The sequence below is a fragment of the Notechis scutatus genome, chromosome 2 (assembly GCF_049901735.1).
Source record: "Notechis scutatus isolate UNSWTSFEM ecotype Mainland chromosome 2, rNotScu1.2, whole genome shotgun sequence".
Taxonomy (NCBI): Eukaryota; Metazoa; Chordata; class Lepidosauria; order Squamata; family Elapidae; genus Notechis; species Notechis scutatus.
The window spans coordinates 125,604,438-125,621,815 of record NC_142010.1 but is presented as its reverse complement, the minus strand read 5'-3'; the positions used below and the strand labels follow the sequence as shown (position 1 = coordinate 125,621,815).

General features: G+C 36.9%; 1 protein-coding gene across 1 annotated transcript in view; it reads right to left on the bottom strand.

Annotated features, from left to right (window-relative positions):
* The window catches only part of PITPNC1 (phosphatidylinositol transfer protein cytoplasmic 1), a 181,398-nt gene that overhangs the window by 60,760 nt on the left and 103,260 nt on the right, over nucleotides 1–17,378 (bottom strand). Inside the window, exons 3-4 of the mRNA XM_087956104.1 lie at nucleotides 9,342–9,434; nucleotides 9,188–9,191 (exon numbers count right to left, since the gene is read on the bottom strand). Coding sequence (XP_087812230.1) covers nucleotides 9,188–9,191; nucleotides 9,342–9,434 — 97 coding nt within the window. The remainder of the gene's footprint in view (nucleotides 1–9,187; nucleotides 9,192–9,341; nucleotides 9,435–17,378) is intronic.

Genomic DNA, 17,378 nt, shown 5'->3' with positions numbered 1-17,378 from the left:
TTCTTTTTCTATATTTTCAGATTTCTGGGTGGCGGTAATGCTCTTGTTATTTTCATTATTTCTGGCAGTAAAGAATATGTACACGAATCATTAAAATGCTGATATTTTAGCATTTTAACTGTTTTAATTGCAGCATAAAAAGGGTTTATTATTATGTTATTTCTAAGAAAAGTAATGGGGTAACTGAGGTTTTTTTTTAAACACAAGAGCAGGAAATGAGTAAGCCTTACCCCTCAGGACAGCAAATAAATGCACATGATGAGAGAGAGGAGAGGGGGAAGAAACAAAGAAGCTGTGTGGTCTGACCTTGTATATATCTCTGTTTTCTCCCAACTCTTTACAAAGTAATAGACATATTTCAGACTTAGTTTGGAAATCTAAACTTCAGACCACAAATATCTATATTTTAGACCAAATCTTACTTCATAGACACAATATTTCACAAATATTTCACATTTCAAGTGTGAAAGTTCTGAAACATTGAAACAAATTCTGTACCTGTCAATAGTAGTGACCCCCAAGGCAGAGTTCTAGGACCAACTCTCTTCATAGTCTACATAAATGACCTCTGTGATCATATTAAGAGCAACTGCATTCTTTTTGCTGCTGATGTAAACCTATTCAACACCACAGACAATACTGCTACCCTTCAAAAAGACCTTGACTATGTATCAGAATGATCAAACAAATGGCAACTTCAAATCTCAACAAATAAATGCTCTGTTTTACATATTGGCAAAAAAAATCAGAAAATAAAATACAAGCTGAGTAGTCAAGACCTTACTGATGATCCAAACTCTGTCAAGGACCTTGGAGTACTCATCTCTAATGATCCAAGTGCTAGAGCCCACTGTAACTACATAGCCAAAAAGGCGTTAAGAGTTGTTAACCTAATCCTGCGTAGTTTTTTCTCCGGTAATATCACACTACTAACTAGAGCATACAAAACATTTGCTAGACCATTACTTGAATACAGCTCATCAGTCTGGAACACGCATTATGTATCTGATATTATTATAGTTGAGAAAGTCCAGAAATATTTCACAAGAAGAGTTCTACACTCCTCTACTCATAGCAGAATACCTTATGCCACCAGACTTGAAATTTTAGACCTAGGCAACCTAGAACTATGCCGCCTTTGGTCCGATCTAAGTATAGTACATAAAATTATATATTGCAATGTCCTGCCTGTCAATGAATACTTCAGCTTCAACCATAACAATACAAGAGCACACAATAGATACAAACTCAAGGTAAACCGCACCAAATTTGATTGCAGGAAATACGACTTCAGCAACAGAGTGGTCAATGTCTGGAATACTCTACCTTTCTCTGTGGTTTCTTCCCCATACTGCAAAAACTTTAATCTTAGACTGTCTACTATTGACCTTACCCCTTTCCTAAGAGGTCTATTGGGGGCATGCATAAGCACATCAATGTGCCTACTGTCCCTGTCCTATTATTTTTTTATATGTATCAATTTCATGTATTCATAACTATGTTTGTACTTATACCTTTTATCTTATAATTACTTGACATAATAAAATAAATAAATAAAAATTTGAACCCAACCAGGTTATAATAAAAGTGCAAGCATTTCATCTGACATTCCAAAACAAATTATCAATTTTCTCTCCAATTACTTTATGCACCAATTTAAATGCAAGAAGCCATCAATAATATTAGCTAGTAAGTATAATCATACTGTTGAAATAAACACACTTTTTGAAGTTACAGTTTTTGCAATGCAGGTTTACAGTTCAACTGAAATTGTCAAATTACAGTTCTAAAGTAGCTGATTAAATTCTTTCATTACCACAACAATGATTCATGGTGATTGAAAGCTAGGTACTTATTGTGCATATGATACATTCTAACTTTCAAGCATCCTTGAGTAATGGTTAATATAAATGCAAAAGATAACAGATCAGTCTCCCTCAATATGAAATTGAAACATCTAAATGGAAAGCATGGTTCAACCTCCCACTTCTTTCAAAATGATAGGAAGGACAAATATATCAAACAGAAAAGGATCAAAACCAAATAAGAGGTAGAAAAAGTTGCTGGGGAAAAGGGAAACATAATTTGCATAATTCCTGGTATTTTCAGTTAATAACTTTGGTTTGGATCAAGATAGGTTGAGAGTCTGACTCAGAGTAAGGTAGTTCATATGTTAGTAGGATTTCAGGACACGTTTTATCTTATATTTCAAAATATATTTCTCTTCCCATTTCTTTATTAGAGAAGTCCACAATTTACAAACTTTTGTTTAACAATCATTCTAAGTTATGGCAGTGCTGAACAAGTGACTTATAACCAGTCCTCACACTTATAACCATCACAGCATCCTCATGTTACACGATCAAAATTTGGGTGTTTGGCAACCAGCATGTATTTATGATGGTTGCAACATTTCCATTTGTGACTTTCCCAGTCAACTTCCAATAAGCAAAGTCAATGGGGGAAGCTGGATTTGATTAACATCTGTGTGATTCATTCAATGACCCCAGTGGTTCTCTTAACAATTCTGGTAAAAAGGTCATAACATCAAGTATAACTCATTTAATAACTGCCTTGCTTAGTTCAGATCAGAACAAAAGTTCTGATCCCAATTGTAAGTCAGGACTACCTATATATATTTTGAAAGAATACAAGAAATAGGTAGTACAAATAAGAAAATGACTTATAGATTGAGAAATATTATCTAGCCATTGAGAAATGAGTAGATAAATAACAAATGTTAAGTATCATCAAGCTAATATATTTTAATACATCATTGGAAACTTATAGTAGTATATTTTATATCCATTTTTCTAGTCAAAATCCACAAGCCCATTAGCTTTTAACCTAAAAATATGCTTGGTTCCTATTGTTCACATCATTGAAAGAATACTATAGTAATGAATAATGCACTCCGTCAATAATATAAATTATACATCAAATTAGAATATCGATTCTAAACCCAAATTTTGGATATGGCAAATTTTACATATAAAATTGCAGTTCCAGAATTGTTTCCAATTAGCATTAAATTATGCATCAGGCATACTTTTACATACTAACTTTAGTTTTTGTTATTTAACAGAAAACTTTGCTATCAACTGTTGCTTAGCTACACGCAGCAAATAATTCTGCTGAACGCATAGGCTATTAACTGTACCTGATCTCATGATAAGATATTCCAGTTTTAGTCTGTAAGCCTTTGTGATACATTTGAAATTGGGTATGTAATGTTATATAGATGATGCTCTTAAACAGATTGTCTCAGTTGATCTTAGTGATGGTTCAAGAAAACAACTGTTAAGATTAAGGCAGCCTTTAAGGTGCCTTTGGAATACTTGGTCTGGGATAACCTGTTCAATGTGTGCTTGATGTCTTACTTTTTATTAGCTTCTATGTTCTCAAATAATGGCTAGTTCAAGGGTTTTCAAACTTGGCAAGTTTAAGACTTGTGGACTATGCGACAACGAAAAGGTTAGCCATCACTGCCCTATGACTTGATATCTTCCTATTTCTTCCTGCATGAATATTATGAAGAATATTTTTAAACACATACAGCCTCCTGTCTTCAAAAGTAAAAGCCTCGATGGTCCTCACAATAACATATTTTGTAATTATCTCAACAATAAAATGCTTTAAGCCACTATTGTTCAAAACAAAGATCACAGATAATGTGCAGAAGTTGAAACATCCACAAAGAGAGAAAATAGTATTAGTTGTCCTGGGAATGCGTCAAGGGAATAATTAATAAACTAAATATAACAAAGTTGAGATTGAACGCTCATATAAGCTCTCTTGGAGACTCTAAGCATAAATAAATGTTTTACCCCTATTCTAGGTTATTCTAGGACTCTCAAGATTTACTGGATCCAAGCTGAATAAATTTGGGCAATTTGAGAGCATAGTTTTCTTTAGTGGTCTTTAAGTTTTTTGTACCACAAATCTCTAACCCTACAATGACTGGGCTCATTTTTGGATAACATTTTGTTAAAATCTTATGTTTAGCCCTGTTAATTAGCAAACCTCCTAACATGTGGAAGCACCTGACTCAACCTTGTCTAGGCACAAAGCTTACCATTGGGATTGGCTACTACTTGGATGGAAGGCTCCCAAAGACCATAGGCAAGACTGGGACGTAAGCAATAAAATCCCAGAAGACAGTATTAACAAACAGCTGCCATACTGCTACCAATGATTTAATGAGCAGCTGACAGATGTTCCATACATATTTGGTTCCACACAGGACTTCTTCTGAATTATTCCTAAGCGCGCTTGGCGATAATAAACAGATGCAAGAAGTCAAGATGAGAAGCCTGACTTAAGGACATCTTTACCTTTTGAATTTGTGAAGGCCAATTTTCCCATCTTTTTACTTAAACTCGCTATGGAATTTTATTTTATTTTATTTAGAATGTTGATCAAACTGTTATAGGGAAGGGTGTGCTTGCTACAGAAATATACCCTGTTTCTCCAACAATATGGCCTCCCCAATAGGAAGTCCCAGCATGTTTTATAGGCATGAAATGAAATTAAGCCCCCCCCAAATTAAGGCCTATATTAAAACATGCAAAATGGGGGGAATGGTGGGGGGGCTTGCCATTAGGAAGTACTTTTGTTGCACACCCAGATATGGTGCTGCCTGCGTTGACTCCGATATGAAGTGCCCCACCAACGCCGAGGTCAACATCCAAGCCATCGCCGCCCGCCCGAAGATGCAAGGGGGGGAATTAAGTCACCCCCCAAAAAGACAGCCTAGCCATTTTTTCAGGGCTCAAAATAAAATAAGACCCGGCCTTATTATATGAGAAACACGGTATTTCTACAAGATTTGTTTCATAGGAGACAATGGAACAGAAATTGATTTTGCTCAGAGGAGAGTATGGTATTTTTAAGTATGCTCTGTGTCTCTTCTTATACTGCCTAGTTCAGTTCTTATGTTTTCTGGGCACCGAGCCCAGAATTTTTTAATTCTGTCTGGAGATTGCAGCATTTTCCAGGTTGTGTATCAAGACAGATGGTTGTTTTATAAGTTAATGAAAGATAAAATGAAAAACTGTCTCTCTATTACTAGCAATAACCAGCATATTAAAGCCTGTATACCTCTTTTTTATATAAAAAGAGAAAGGTTTTTTATTATTATTATTATTACAGCTACTGGGTAACAAAATATATCAAGCTTTGAAATTATTACATTTTTATATCAGTGACATAACTAATAATATTAGAAGAAGTATTCTTCTTCAGCTACATAAAAGAAGGAGCAATCATTATTTTTATTCTTTTAAAAAGCCAAGAGTCTATTGTTTTGTTCTAATCATAGCTTTTAAATACTATTTAACATGACAAAGAAGAATCAGAACTTACCGTGTATTCTGATCCACATTCGGCCGATGGGAATAAAAGAAAAGGAAAAATAATGGCATAAAATTATTTCATTGTTCACATTGCTTTAATTAAAATGCACTGCTAATTTTGATGCATGATACAAAGCCCTAAGAATTATATGGGCTGGAACACAATTCAAAGGGGCACTATTTGTAATTGTTCAATAATGAATGAGTAGATAAATTATTGGAAGTTGTGAATTGAACTTGGTGCCATTTTTGCATAATTTTGCTTTTCAGCTTCCCTGCTCTTAATGAAATATTAAAGTTACAGAACTATTTGAATGTGTGTATTGTATATATGTGTGTTCATGTATGCACATATACACCAAACAAATGAGAGAGTTTTTATTTTATCATAAATGCATGTTATTCAAAATTTTACTGGAAAATCAATTGAATTAATATATCAAGAATACTCCCAGGGTTCCAGTCAGCAAACTGCATAGTAATTCAAGTTAGAGTCAAATGCTGGAGTATCAAAGCATTGTGAATTTGTGTCAAATGCTATCTTAATAATAACAAATGTGAGTCAGGCATAGTCTTTAGAGCAGGGGTATCAAACTCAGGTCGTCACATTGTCATCATGTGACATATCACAACTTTTTCCTCCTTCACTAAAACTGAGGTGGGCATGGCCAGAGCGTGATGCATCCAGCCCATGGGCTGCGAGTTTGACATTCCTGCCTTAGAGAATTGAAACCACCACTCCATGTCACCATTTAATTAATTTAATTTAAATTATTATAGTTTTGCCCAATAAATTATTCAGTTTTGTATAAATTAAAATTGTTGACAATAATGATATTTGTCTACAAATATATGTGCACTTCTTTGTGATGGAATTTTATGAATTATATCAAAATACTAACTGTACAACACCAAAGGAAAGATAAAAAACTGTGCATGTGTATATGTAAGAGAAACCTTAACCCTGCAGTCTGCCTCAATAAATATAATGGAGGAAACTGAATTTAAAAATATTGCTCCAAAATGTCTTACCAATTCATGATTTTTTTACAGCACTCACTTTGGAGGGCAAGGGAAAGATTAAGCTTCCATCATAAATAAGCATGGAGAACATAACAAGTTTGCCTCAAACAATTGCAAAATACTTGTTAGAGAAGTTTATATTTTTGTTAATCCTGTTTCATCTGTGAGAATAGTTGCTTTCTTTTAGGAAAGTAGATATGACAGTTTGGGGTGAAGAACTGGACATGAAAGCTAAAATGGCACCATATAAGAAAACTAAACTCATGGGACTCAGCAAAAGTCCCTTGAGATTCATCTGTCCCAAAATAATTATTATTTAGATCCCTCTGCAGTAGTCTTTCCTCTGACTGATAACTGTTCTCCAAAGCTCCACTCTCAGGCAGAAGATTTCCATGATATTTCTTCCATTTTTAATTTGTAAACTGGAGAAGTCAATGTGTGTTCTACCACTAGGCTAACTACCCTTTTTCCAGTGGAGGGACCCTTGGAGATGGTGCTGGTGCAACTGGAAATTCTTATGAGATGGACTCCCAAGAATAGTTTCACACAACAATCTAAATGGATGGGAGCAACAGAACCCAAGGAGAACATTTCTGTCCCCGGAGAGTAGTCAAGGCTTCATTGTGGCTTTTGGGGAATGTACACATCTCACAACCCTGGCTTCCCTTCAGGCAGCACAATTCTCCAATTCCCTATTAGCTCAAAGTTAGAGCATGTTTGCTGTCCTCCTCTGGTGCCAAAGAAACTCTGCGGTGCCAGGAGAAATATGCCCTTGACATTTTACCTCAGATGGCAAAAGTGAGAGCAGGGTTTTTGTTTTTATTTTTTACAAGAACACTGGGTATGCCCTGGACATGTAATGCAATTTTCAGATAGGCATGTGGAGAGAGCAAACTAAGCTCTGGTACCATAAACAATAATTTGTAGCCGTATGACTAATTCGTGTTCAGCTTGCCTCTCCAGTTAGCAAAAGTTCTAATTATGAAGAATGGCAACTTGTCCTTGGATGAACTGAATGAAGCCATGCCTGATCCTTGTAACCCCTACTAAAAAATATCCCTGGTGCAATACGGCTATTAGGTTAACTATGAGAGAAATCAGCTATAGCAACCAGGTGAACACATCAAATCTACCTCACAATTTTATGTAGTGCAACATTTAAGCAGCAGCGAAAAAAGTTGGGTAATATGTATCCAGCAAAGACTAGACCAAGAAAATATATATATATATATGGGGAGTCATTATTTTTAAGGGGATTTGGGGTTTTCCTAATCTGTAACTTATAAAAAGTTCGCTTATGAAAGTTAAGGGGAAAAGAGCAACACATAAAACAGCAAAAATGTCCAGAGGACTACTTGTGAATTTGTGTTATGAAAATAACAGTTTTGTGTGGCACTTTTAAGGCTATGAAATGTATTCGAGAATAAGACAGCCTGCTTCAACAACAGGTAACCCTCAACTTACAATTAATTGTTAGGTCACTATTCAAAGTCACAATGGCATTGAAAAAATCTGCAACTGAGATGGGAGCTAGAAGGCAGACTGTCAACTCCAGAATATTTTTTTTAAAAAGAGAAATAGTTTTATTACAAACAAGGGAAGATAAGATTCCTCACACTGAACATATAGTAAGAGAGAGAGAGAGAGAGAGAGAGAGAGAGAGGTGGTCCTCGATTTACAACTATTTACAAGTTGAGGCCAGAATTTCAGCTGCTAAGCAAGGCAGTTGTTAAATGAGTCACATCCAATTTTATGACCTTTTTTGCCATGGTCATTAAGCAAATCACTGCATTTAAGTGTCTCATGTGGTCATTAAGCAAATCTGGCTTCCCCCATTAACTACTTGCCAGAAGCCAGCTGGGAAAGTCATAAATGGCAACTGACATGGTTCCAGAATGCTATCATAAATACATGCTGCTTGCAAAGCACTGACATTTTGATCACATGGTTGTGGGGATGCTGTGATGGTTATAAGTGCGAGGAATGGTTGCAAGTCACTTTTTTGAGTGCCACAGTAACTTTGAATGGTTTTAAGTCAAAGATTATCTGTCTATAACAAAATAACTCAGTCTTGCCTGAGGTAATCCCTCCTTATCTGGCCATCTCAAAAAATCTCAAATCTTCCTTGGCTCTCAGGGATCAGGTGATTACTACTACGCACAGGAGGCTCCAGTTTCTTGAACCAAAGCAGGAATGAAATCCAAATTTCAGCTACCCAGGAGGCTGTCCAATGGGCCCAAATACAGTTTCTATACCGGGAGTATAGGGGGGAAAGAAGTTAAGAACTGAAATGTGAGCAGATAGTTTTTGGGTGAGGAAAAAAAATCTAATCACATCCATAATCCACAACCCCCACTCTAAAAACTGCTCCTCTTTTACATTTGCATATCTTTTTATATTTGCACAAGATACAGAAAAGAATCGAGTGATGCAAATCAGACATTTGAAAGTCAATCTTCAGAGTCAGCTGGAATCAGTCAGGATTCAACCGGCCTGCTACTATCGTTCCTGTGGTCATTCTTGAACAAAAGAATTCCGTGGGAAGACTTTGGCTAAAGTTACATTCTATTAATTTGTCTAAGTAGAACCCATCATTTCCCATTTCACTGCAGAGGTAAATTAATTCAGCACTGTTGAATATCAACTGTCACTGCCATTATAAAATGGCAGTGACAGTTGATGATTATTGGTGATTATTTTGCTTAACACCAACCTCCAATCTAATTGCCACTCTGTGTAGACTTTGTATGTCATTTCCCTCTGATTTAACTGTTCACAATTCTAAACCTGAACAAATAATATATGTATACCCAACTGAAAATTAATATGCATTGGATGGAGCGTTTAGTCTCTAAAATATTAAACCTTAATAACATTTTTAATCCAGGATAAAATAGCAGAATCATATAACATCTGAAATAATTAAAACATCTACTTTCTTTACCATCACAAGCCCCTTAAAACATACCTGTAATTGTATATGGGTAGTAGTTCCATGCCTTCTCTGTGACATAAAATATTTTGGGGACAACAGCTCTTGCCCAGCTTGGAAGTTTGCTACAAGAGAAACAAAAATTTGAATCATAAATACAATCTACCCTGTTAATTCCTCTAATGAATAATAATTAGTAGATGATATAAGGTTGAATATAAGGATAAAGACAGATTGCAATAGCACTTAGCACTTATATATGGCTTCATAGTGCTTTACAGCCCTCTCTAAGCGGTTTACAGAGTCAGCATATGGCCCCCAACAATCTGAGTCCTCATTGACCTCAGAAGGATGGAAGGTTGAGTCAACCTTGAGCTGGTGAGAATTGAACTACTGGCAGCGGGCAGTAAGTTAGCATGCAATACTGTATTGTAAGACCAAAAGCTGTACTGCATTGTACGGCTCTTGATGGTGTCACAGATATATATTTTATGACCACAGCTGTTGGTGGCAAATGAATTAAATCATAAATCAATAATAAATAAATAGTTATTTCTGTACTACACACTACAAAACAAAAGCCTCAAATTTCCCATGTTTCTCATTTGCACATTTAGAACTTGGACAGTAGTGTCACAGGAAGAGGTATCTTCCCAACTGGACGTGTTGCAGTTATAAATTGGGAAATTGTTGTCCATACATAGCAGCCTTTTTTTCCCCACAGTGACAACTGCTCAAAATGTATTTTCGAAGCTTAGTTTTAAACAGCCATAAAACGGGATTATTTTTCCCAGCGTTACCATTCAGTAAATATAGTTTGAAATGCAAAAGCTCCCTCAAATCAAGCTTGACTCCAGGTGCTGTCAGATCAGTTTTGTAGTTTTCCTGACAGTAAGACACAAGTGATTTGGGTGCTGCCTTCTCTGGGCCTTTTTTCTTAGCCTACACCTCGGGTGATTGATTTATGATTTATGTATTTGTTTTATTTATAAAATTTATTGGCCTCCCATCTTATCACAGGTTAACTCTGGGTGGTTTACAATAAAATATATAGGTGGTCCCCAAGCTAACTGACACAGCCAGGTTTTTGGCCCCTTATGAATGGATAGGAGAGATGGGGCCAACCTCACATGGGGGGGGGGGGATGTTCCAGAGGGCAGGTGATTCCCTCCCCTACTTAACCCTTTTTCTAATAAGCCAGTTACTTATTATAACAAATATATACTTTAGGCATCAATAATATATTATAATTCAGTAAAGGACCAAAAATAAATATCTTATTAAAATGAAAATGTTCTGATTTTTTTTCAAATATGAGTTGTGTTGTACGTTTTAGAAACTCAACCCTTTGTCTTCATCTAAATAATCACACCAGTGTTCTTACTCTACACAATGTTTAGGTGCTGTATAAACCCTAAATAATGAACAACAACAAAAATACAGCCTGGTAGCATTTTTCTGATTAACGATCCAAAATGTTAGCTTTGTATTGCAACTAATAACTTTTAAGGTTTACTTTTCTCTCCCAATTCTAAAGTTGTTTTCTTATTATCAAGTGGTGGCTAAATGAGTGATGATACTCCTAACATGGGAAAAAATGCCGTCTGCTTGCATGCTGACGTCAGTATAAATCCTTCTCATATGCTGGTAAGGATCCAGCAGAGAGCAGGGAAGATGATAAAGAGATAGGTGGCAAACCCTACAGGATTTGGATTGTGGTTAGCTTAAACAGAAGATGAATAAGATGAATAAGGTTCGGTTCAAGTATGCCCAAACTCCAGAACAGGGAATTTCACCAAGACAATGTGAAAAATTGAGGTAGTCAACGAGTTGGGACATGCTTACTAACTGGATGCACAAAAAACTTGGTGGCAGGGCTACTGTGCATGGGGAACATTTTTTTCATGCATTCACTGAGATAAGAAAAATTAACAATGTGTTTTCCAAATATAAAAAGTATTTTGGTTGGGCGGGGGGAAAACAGTCACGATTGCCTTTATTGTCAGATGCTGTTATGTGAGTATAATTTTGAGAGGTATCCAGAAGTGCCATTTAGTGTAAAATGCAACAGTGAAGATATTATCCCTTCGGCACTGCTGGTGTCCATATTTAAAAAAAAAAGACTTCATTTATTATTTAAACTGATTTATATGATTTTTCAGAATACTGTATCACTTGAGTGTACTGCGGTAACCAGCATATAGAGATCTGGAAAAGCAAGGATATCAGTCATAATACCAAGTACAGAATAATAAATGCTATTGTTTGTTCTGTAACTACCTAGTTGTGAAAACTGGATAATAAAAACACAGATAGAAATTAAATTCCTTCAAATTATGGAGATTGCTAATGTGCAGAGCTCAGACACAAAGGGAGAGAGAGAGGGAGAACGAGGGAGAGAGAGAGAGGGAGGGAGAGGGAAAGAGGGAAGGAGAGGGAGGAAAAGGGAGAAGAGGAAGAGAATAGCATCAAGAAATAAATATCATTGGAAATTAAATTTACCAAGCTCAATCTCTTTTATTTTGGTCATATTACTTATTCAAATCCCTTGAATTAACTATGCTAAGAATGAAGGTGCTAGAAAATGAAACTGGCTAAAACCACACTGGATAGAGACCATCAACAAGATTCTGGTTTAAATTTAGAGATATTAAACCAAGTTGTAAACTATCAAAAGCAATGAAGAACACTATTAAAAGTCATAAATAACTGAAGAAAAAAAAGAGAGCAGGGATGTGCCTCCCATACAATTAATTCTAGGTCACTTACAATTCTAAAACAATATCAAAACCAGTCCATCATACTGTATGTATTGGCAGGGCCAAAAACTTCCCAGTAAAATGCTGACAGTCTTATATGGTGTTCAGCCCTTTGAAAGCCCTGTAGAAAAGCATGAGGTTTGCTCCTGGTTCTGTGGATGTGACAGGGGAAGGATACTGTAAAATCTCCAGTCAGAGGTGATATTTGCCGGTTCTCCGGACTACTAAAAATTTCTGCTTCCGGTTCTCCAGAACTGGTCAGAGCCTGCTGAATACCACCTCGGGGTTTGCTGCTTTTAAAAATCAGAACAGGTTAAGGGCCATCCAGACCTAGAGGCCTGCTACTCTTCAGTGAGGCACCAAAATTGCCAAGATCATCCTCAAGGATTCCTTACTTCCTTGAGGCAGAGGTATGGGGAGGACTTGACCGCATGCTTTCTTGAGCTAACATATTGGTTAGGCAAGTCCCACTCCGAACAAAGAGACTTAATGGAAAGAACACAGATGGTTCTAAGCCAGTGATTTCTCAGACACATTTTAAGTTGCTAGCATTTACTTTTTAAACCTTACCTGGGTTAGGACCTATCTATCTGAAAGTCCAGTAGTTTTTGTGATACTGAGACAATGTAATGTAGTGGCAATGGTGCTGGATTAGAAAGTGGGAAACTCCCTCAGGCAAACCCAAAGGTGCTTTTTCATGAGGCAACTGGACTTTTTGGTTTTTCTTTTCTTCCCAGAAACTGAAGAAGCTTCTTGGAGGAGAAGCAAAATGTCTTCAAAGAAAAACCAGAAAGTCCAGTTGCCTCCTGAAAAAAGCACCTTTGGGACAACCACGACCTGGATGACTGAGAATCTCCATAGACATCCCTCAGGCAAAACTATTAGCTGGGTGACTACGAGAGCCACTGGCTCTCAGCCCAACTCACCTCAAAGGATTGTTGTGGGGGGAAGACAAGAAAGGAAGCATTATGTACACTGCCTTGAACTGTAAAAACTAAAGATGGGATATATCAAATAAATACATACATGAAGATATTCAGATGTTACAAATAACCTTCAATCAGGGCCCGTTTATTGGGCATATCAGAAAGGGTCTACTTCTGCATGGCTCTCATAGCATGTGTTCTTCATAGAGTTGCATTTGACCCCATCCAGTTTTCTATTCCTGTCATCAAGGTTTTATGGTTAATTGTCACTAGTTTCATCATCACACTTAAATTTTGATTTTGCATCTATATTTTGCATGCTGTGAGTTGCCTTAAGTATTCAGTGCCAATAGAAAGGATGACTATCAATCAGATAAATAATTAGAAATGATCAGGCAGCAGGATTATGCTGTCCAGGGTGTTTTGGAATCTCTAATTGATTTTTCAAATAAATTGTAGCCAGGTGAGTTTTATAACAACTCACATTTAAGGTAAAGATGAAGATGCCCCCCTGAGTCAAGTCTGACTCCTGATAACCAGACATGTCCATCTAGATTTTAAGGCCACAGCATGGAAGCATTTTGTCACAATCTTCTTTCAGAATCTTTTCTGATTATTCCATCAACTCTATAATCCTGGAATCCCTCATCCCAGGTTAGACTAGATCCAACTTGGCTCAGCTTCCAAATCCAGACAAGTAGGAGACTGTGATGAACAGACCCCAACATTGTATTCTTCTTCCCTTGATACAAGTAGGGGACAAAAAGCCAAAGGTGCTAAATTTTATTTAGATATGTCCCTATTATGCTAAGCCAACCTGTCCCCAATCAGAAGACCTGTAGATACCTTGGGACTGAAATATACCTGGAGAAAACTGGATTGAGGAAGACTTAGCTGAATTAGGCTTTACTGCATGGGTCTCCAAACTTGGCAACTTTAAGACTTGTGGACTGCCTAAACTATTTCCACACTGACCCCCATAGGAAGGTAAATTTATGTATTTAAACAATTCTTCAAAAGGACAAAAGATCCCCTCTACATGCACATGTGACATACCTATGCATAAATGCATTTGTATATGTTTCTGTTTGCGTCTATCTACTGCCTACCGTAAGCCATCCCCATACACAGAAACACCTTTCCTGGTCCAAGAAAGCAAAAGATGTTAATTGAATTAATAATTACTGATTAAGAATTGCTTGCAAAATAGGGAAGCTAATTTGTAAAGTTAATTATCCACATATACAAACAGTCTTCTCTTTCATGCATCTGTTTTTCAGGACTCTGTAAGTATAAACGTCTGCAGGCTTACTCTATAGCAAGATTCTCTTCAGTCCATGATGGGCAGAGGCAGCTGCTATGTTATAGATACATAGTTGTGAATACATGAAATGGGTACATATAAGAAAAATAAAAGAATAAGAGAAACAATAGGACAGGGACGGTGAGGCACGTTGGTGCGCTTATGCACGCCCCTACAGGCCTCTTAGGAAAGGGGTGAGGTCAATAGTAGACAGTCTAAGGTTAAAGTTTTTGGGGTTTGGGGAAGAAACTACAGAGTCGGGTAGAGTATTCCAGACATTGACCACTCTATTGCTGAAGTCGTATTTCCTGCAATCAAGTTTGGTGCGGTTTACTTTGAGTTTGTATCTATTGTGTGCTCTTGTGTTGTTATGGTTGAAGCTGAAGTATTCATTGACAGGTAAGTCGTTGCAATGTATGATTTTATATACCATGCTTAAGTCAGACCGAAGGCGGCGTAATTCAAGGTTTTCTAGTTCTAGAATTTCAAGTCTGGTGGCATAAGGTATTCTACAACGAGTAGAGGAGTGGAGAACTCTTCTTGTGAAATATTTCTGGACTTTCTCAATTGTGCTAATATCAGATACGTAATGTGGGTTCCAGACTGATGAACTGTATTCGAGTATTGGTCTAGCAAATGTTTTGTATGCTCTGGTTAGTAGTGTGATATTACCAGAGAAAAAGCTACGTAGGATTAGGTTAACAACTCTTAATGCCTTTTTGGCTATGTAGTTGCAGTGGGCTCTAGCACTTAGATCATTAGAGGTGAGTATTCCAAGGTCCTTTACAGAGCATGGGTCATCAACAAGATCTTGACTATTCAGCTTGTATTTTATTTTCTGATTTTTTTGCCAATATGTAAGACAGAGCATTTATTTGTTGAGATTTGAAGTTGCCATTTGTTTGACCATTCTGATACATAGTCAAGATCTTTTTGTAGGGTAGCAGTATTGTCTGTGGTATTGAACAGCTTTACATCATCAGCGAAGAGAACGCAATTGCTCTTAATATGATCACAGAGGTCGTTTATGTAGAGTATGAAGAGAGTTGGTCCTAGAACACTGCCTTGGGGAACACCACTATTGACAGGTACTGGATTTGATAGGACGCTCCCGATTTTGACCATTTGTTGTCTGTTTGACAGGAATGCTTCTATCCAGTTATTCAGTTGTCCAGAGATACCATAGGATTTTATTTTTAGGAGTAGTTTGTCGTGTACCACTGAATCAAAGGCTTTACAGAAGTCTATGTAGATTGCGTCTATTGCTTTGCCCTGGTCGAGTTGTGTCGTCCATATGTTTTTGCAGTGTAAGAGTTGCAGATTACAGGATAGTTTTTTTCTGAAACCAAATTGTTTATTGGAGAGTAGGTTATTTGTCTCTAAGTGGAGGATGATGGATTGGTTAATAATTGATTCCATGACTTTACAGGTGACGCAGCATAAGGAGATTGGCCTGTAATTTTCAACTAGGCTTGGGTCTCCTTTTTGAAGATGGGGATGACTGTGGCTTGTGACCATAGGTTAGGCAAGGAGCTGGTTCTGAAAGATTTTTCAAAGATTATGCTTAGAGGTTTGGCTATGACAGTGGATAGCTTTCTTAAGAAGTAGGCACATATTCCATCCGGTCCAATAGATAGAGATGGTTTTAGATTGCGTAGTGCTTTTTCAACATTGTCTTCTGTGAAATCGATATGTATTAGATCATTGTTGTTATTTGTGGTACGGCTAGGAAATACTGGGCATGATCCATTGCTGTTTACAAATACTGAGCCAAGAATGTGTTAAAGATGTTGGCTTTAATGGTGTCGTCGTTGCAGTCTTTACCATCAGGTCCTATCAAGGGAGGGATGGACCTTGAGTCTTTTAGTTTGTTGTTTACAAAATTGTAAAAAGCACGGGTGGAATTGGTGCTTAGAAGGTTTTCCTCTTGTTTAATGTGATAATTGGTGCATTCGGTCTTTATCTGGTGGCATAAATTTTTGTATCGGTTTTTGAAATTGGCAACGTGACCAGATTTGTTTTTCCGCCAGAGTGATCTCTTTTGGATTGAAGTTTCCTTATTGATATGGGTAGTCTGCTTTTTGTTTTGTTTTGGGAGTTGTTGTTGGTACATATAGTTTGATGACTCTTTTGACTTCAAGTAAAAATATGTTGTAATGGTCTTCAACAGTATTGCATCCAGTGAATAGAGATTGCCAATCAAGGGATGAGAGATCGTTGTGTATAAGATCATAGTTGCCTTTTTGAAGTTACAATTGGGGATTACATCATTGTGGTGATTTTTGTGTGGACGATATGTTGAGACAAAAGTCAATCATATTGTGGTCACTGCTGGAAAGGGTTCTTTAGTTTGTATTCCGTAAATTAAATTCAAACTATTGCAGAAGATGAGATCGAGGCAGTTGTTTAGTCTAGTGTTGTTGGTTACTAGTTGTTCCAGTCCCAGATTTGTAATAGCATTGTAGAAGGTTGTGTGTATGATTTCAGTTGTACAATCATTTAGGGTCCAGTCAATATGAGGTAGATTGAAATCACCAAGAAAGATAAAAGGGTATGGGCAGGATGCAGCCCATGTTAGTAATGTATTTAGCTTGTTTACATGTTCGATGTCATAATCAGGTGCTCTGTAACATAGTAAGAATCGAATTGTGATATTTAAGGATAGTTCACAGATGATGGTCTCAGGAAGAGCAAGCTCCTGGGTAACTTGGATATTTTTTAGATGTAAGGATTTTTTATAGAAGATGGCTCTGTGTAAGCCAGTTTATTATATGGGGCTGTAATGAAAACTGGAGAACTTTAAAGCTGTGTCTTTCTGTCTTCAAAAAGGAAAATAATTAGGGATTTGTGCAAGCCTGGTAGGCAAACAGAAATCTAGGCCTGATTTCTGTGTGCTGAGAGTTCAACTGTGCAAATTACAGTAACTGGGAAATACTTAGGATTTCTAGTCTCATTCAGTCTGAGTGCTAGTTCCCTTCTCCACTTATTACCTTTCACCTGTAGAGGGCCTCTATAACAAGTAGAGCCACCAGATGGCAGCACAATTCACTTTTTGTATCTCTTTGTTGCCCTCTCCTGGGT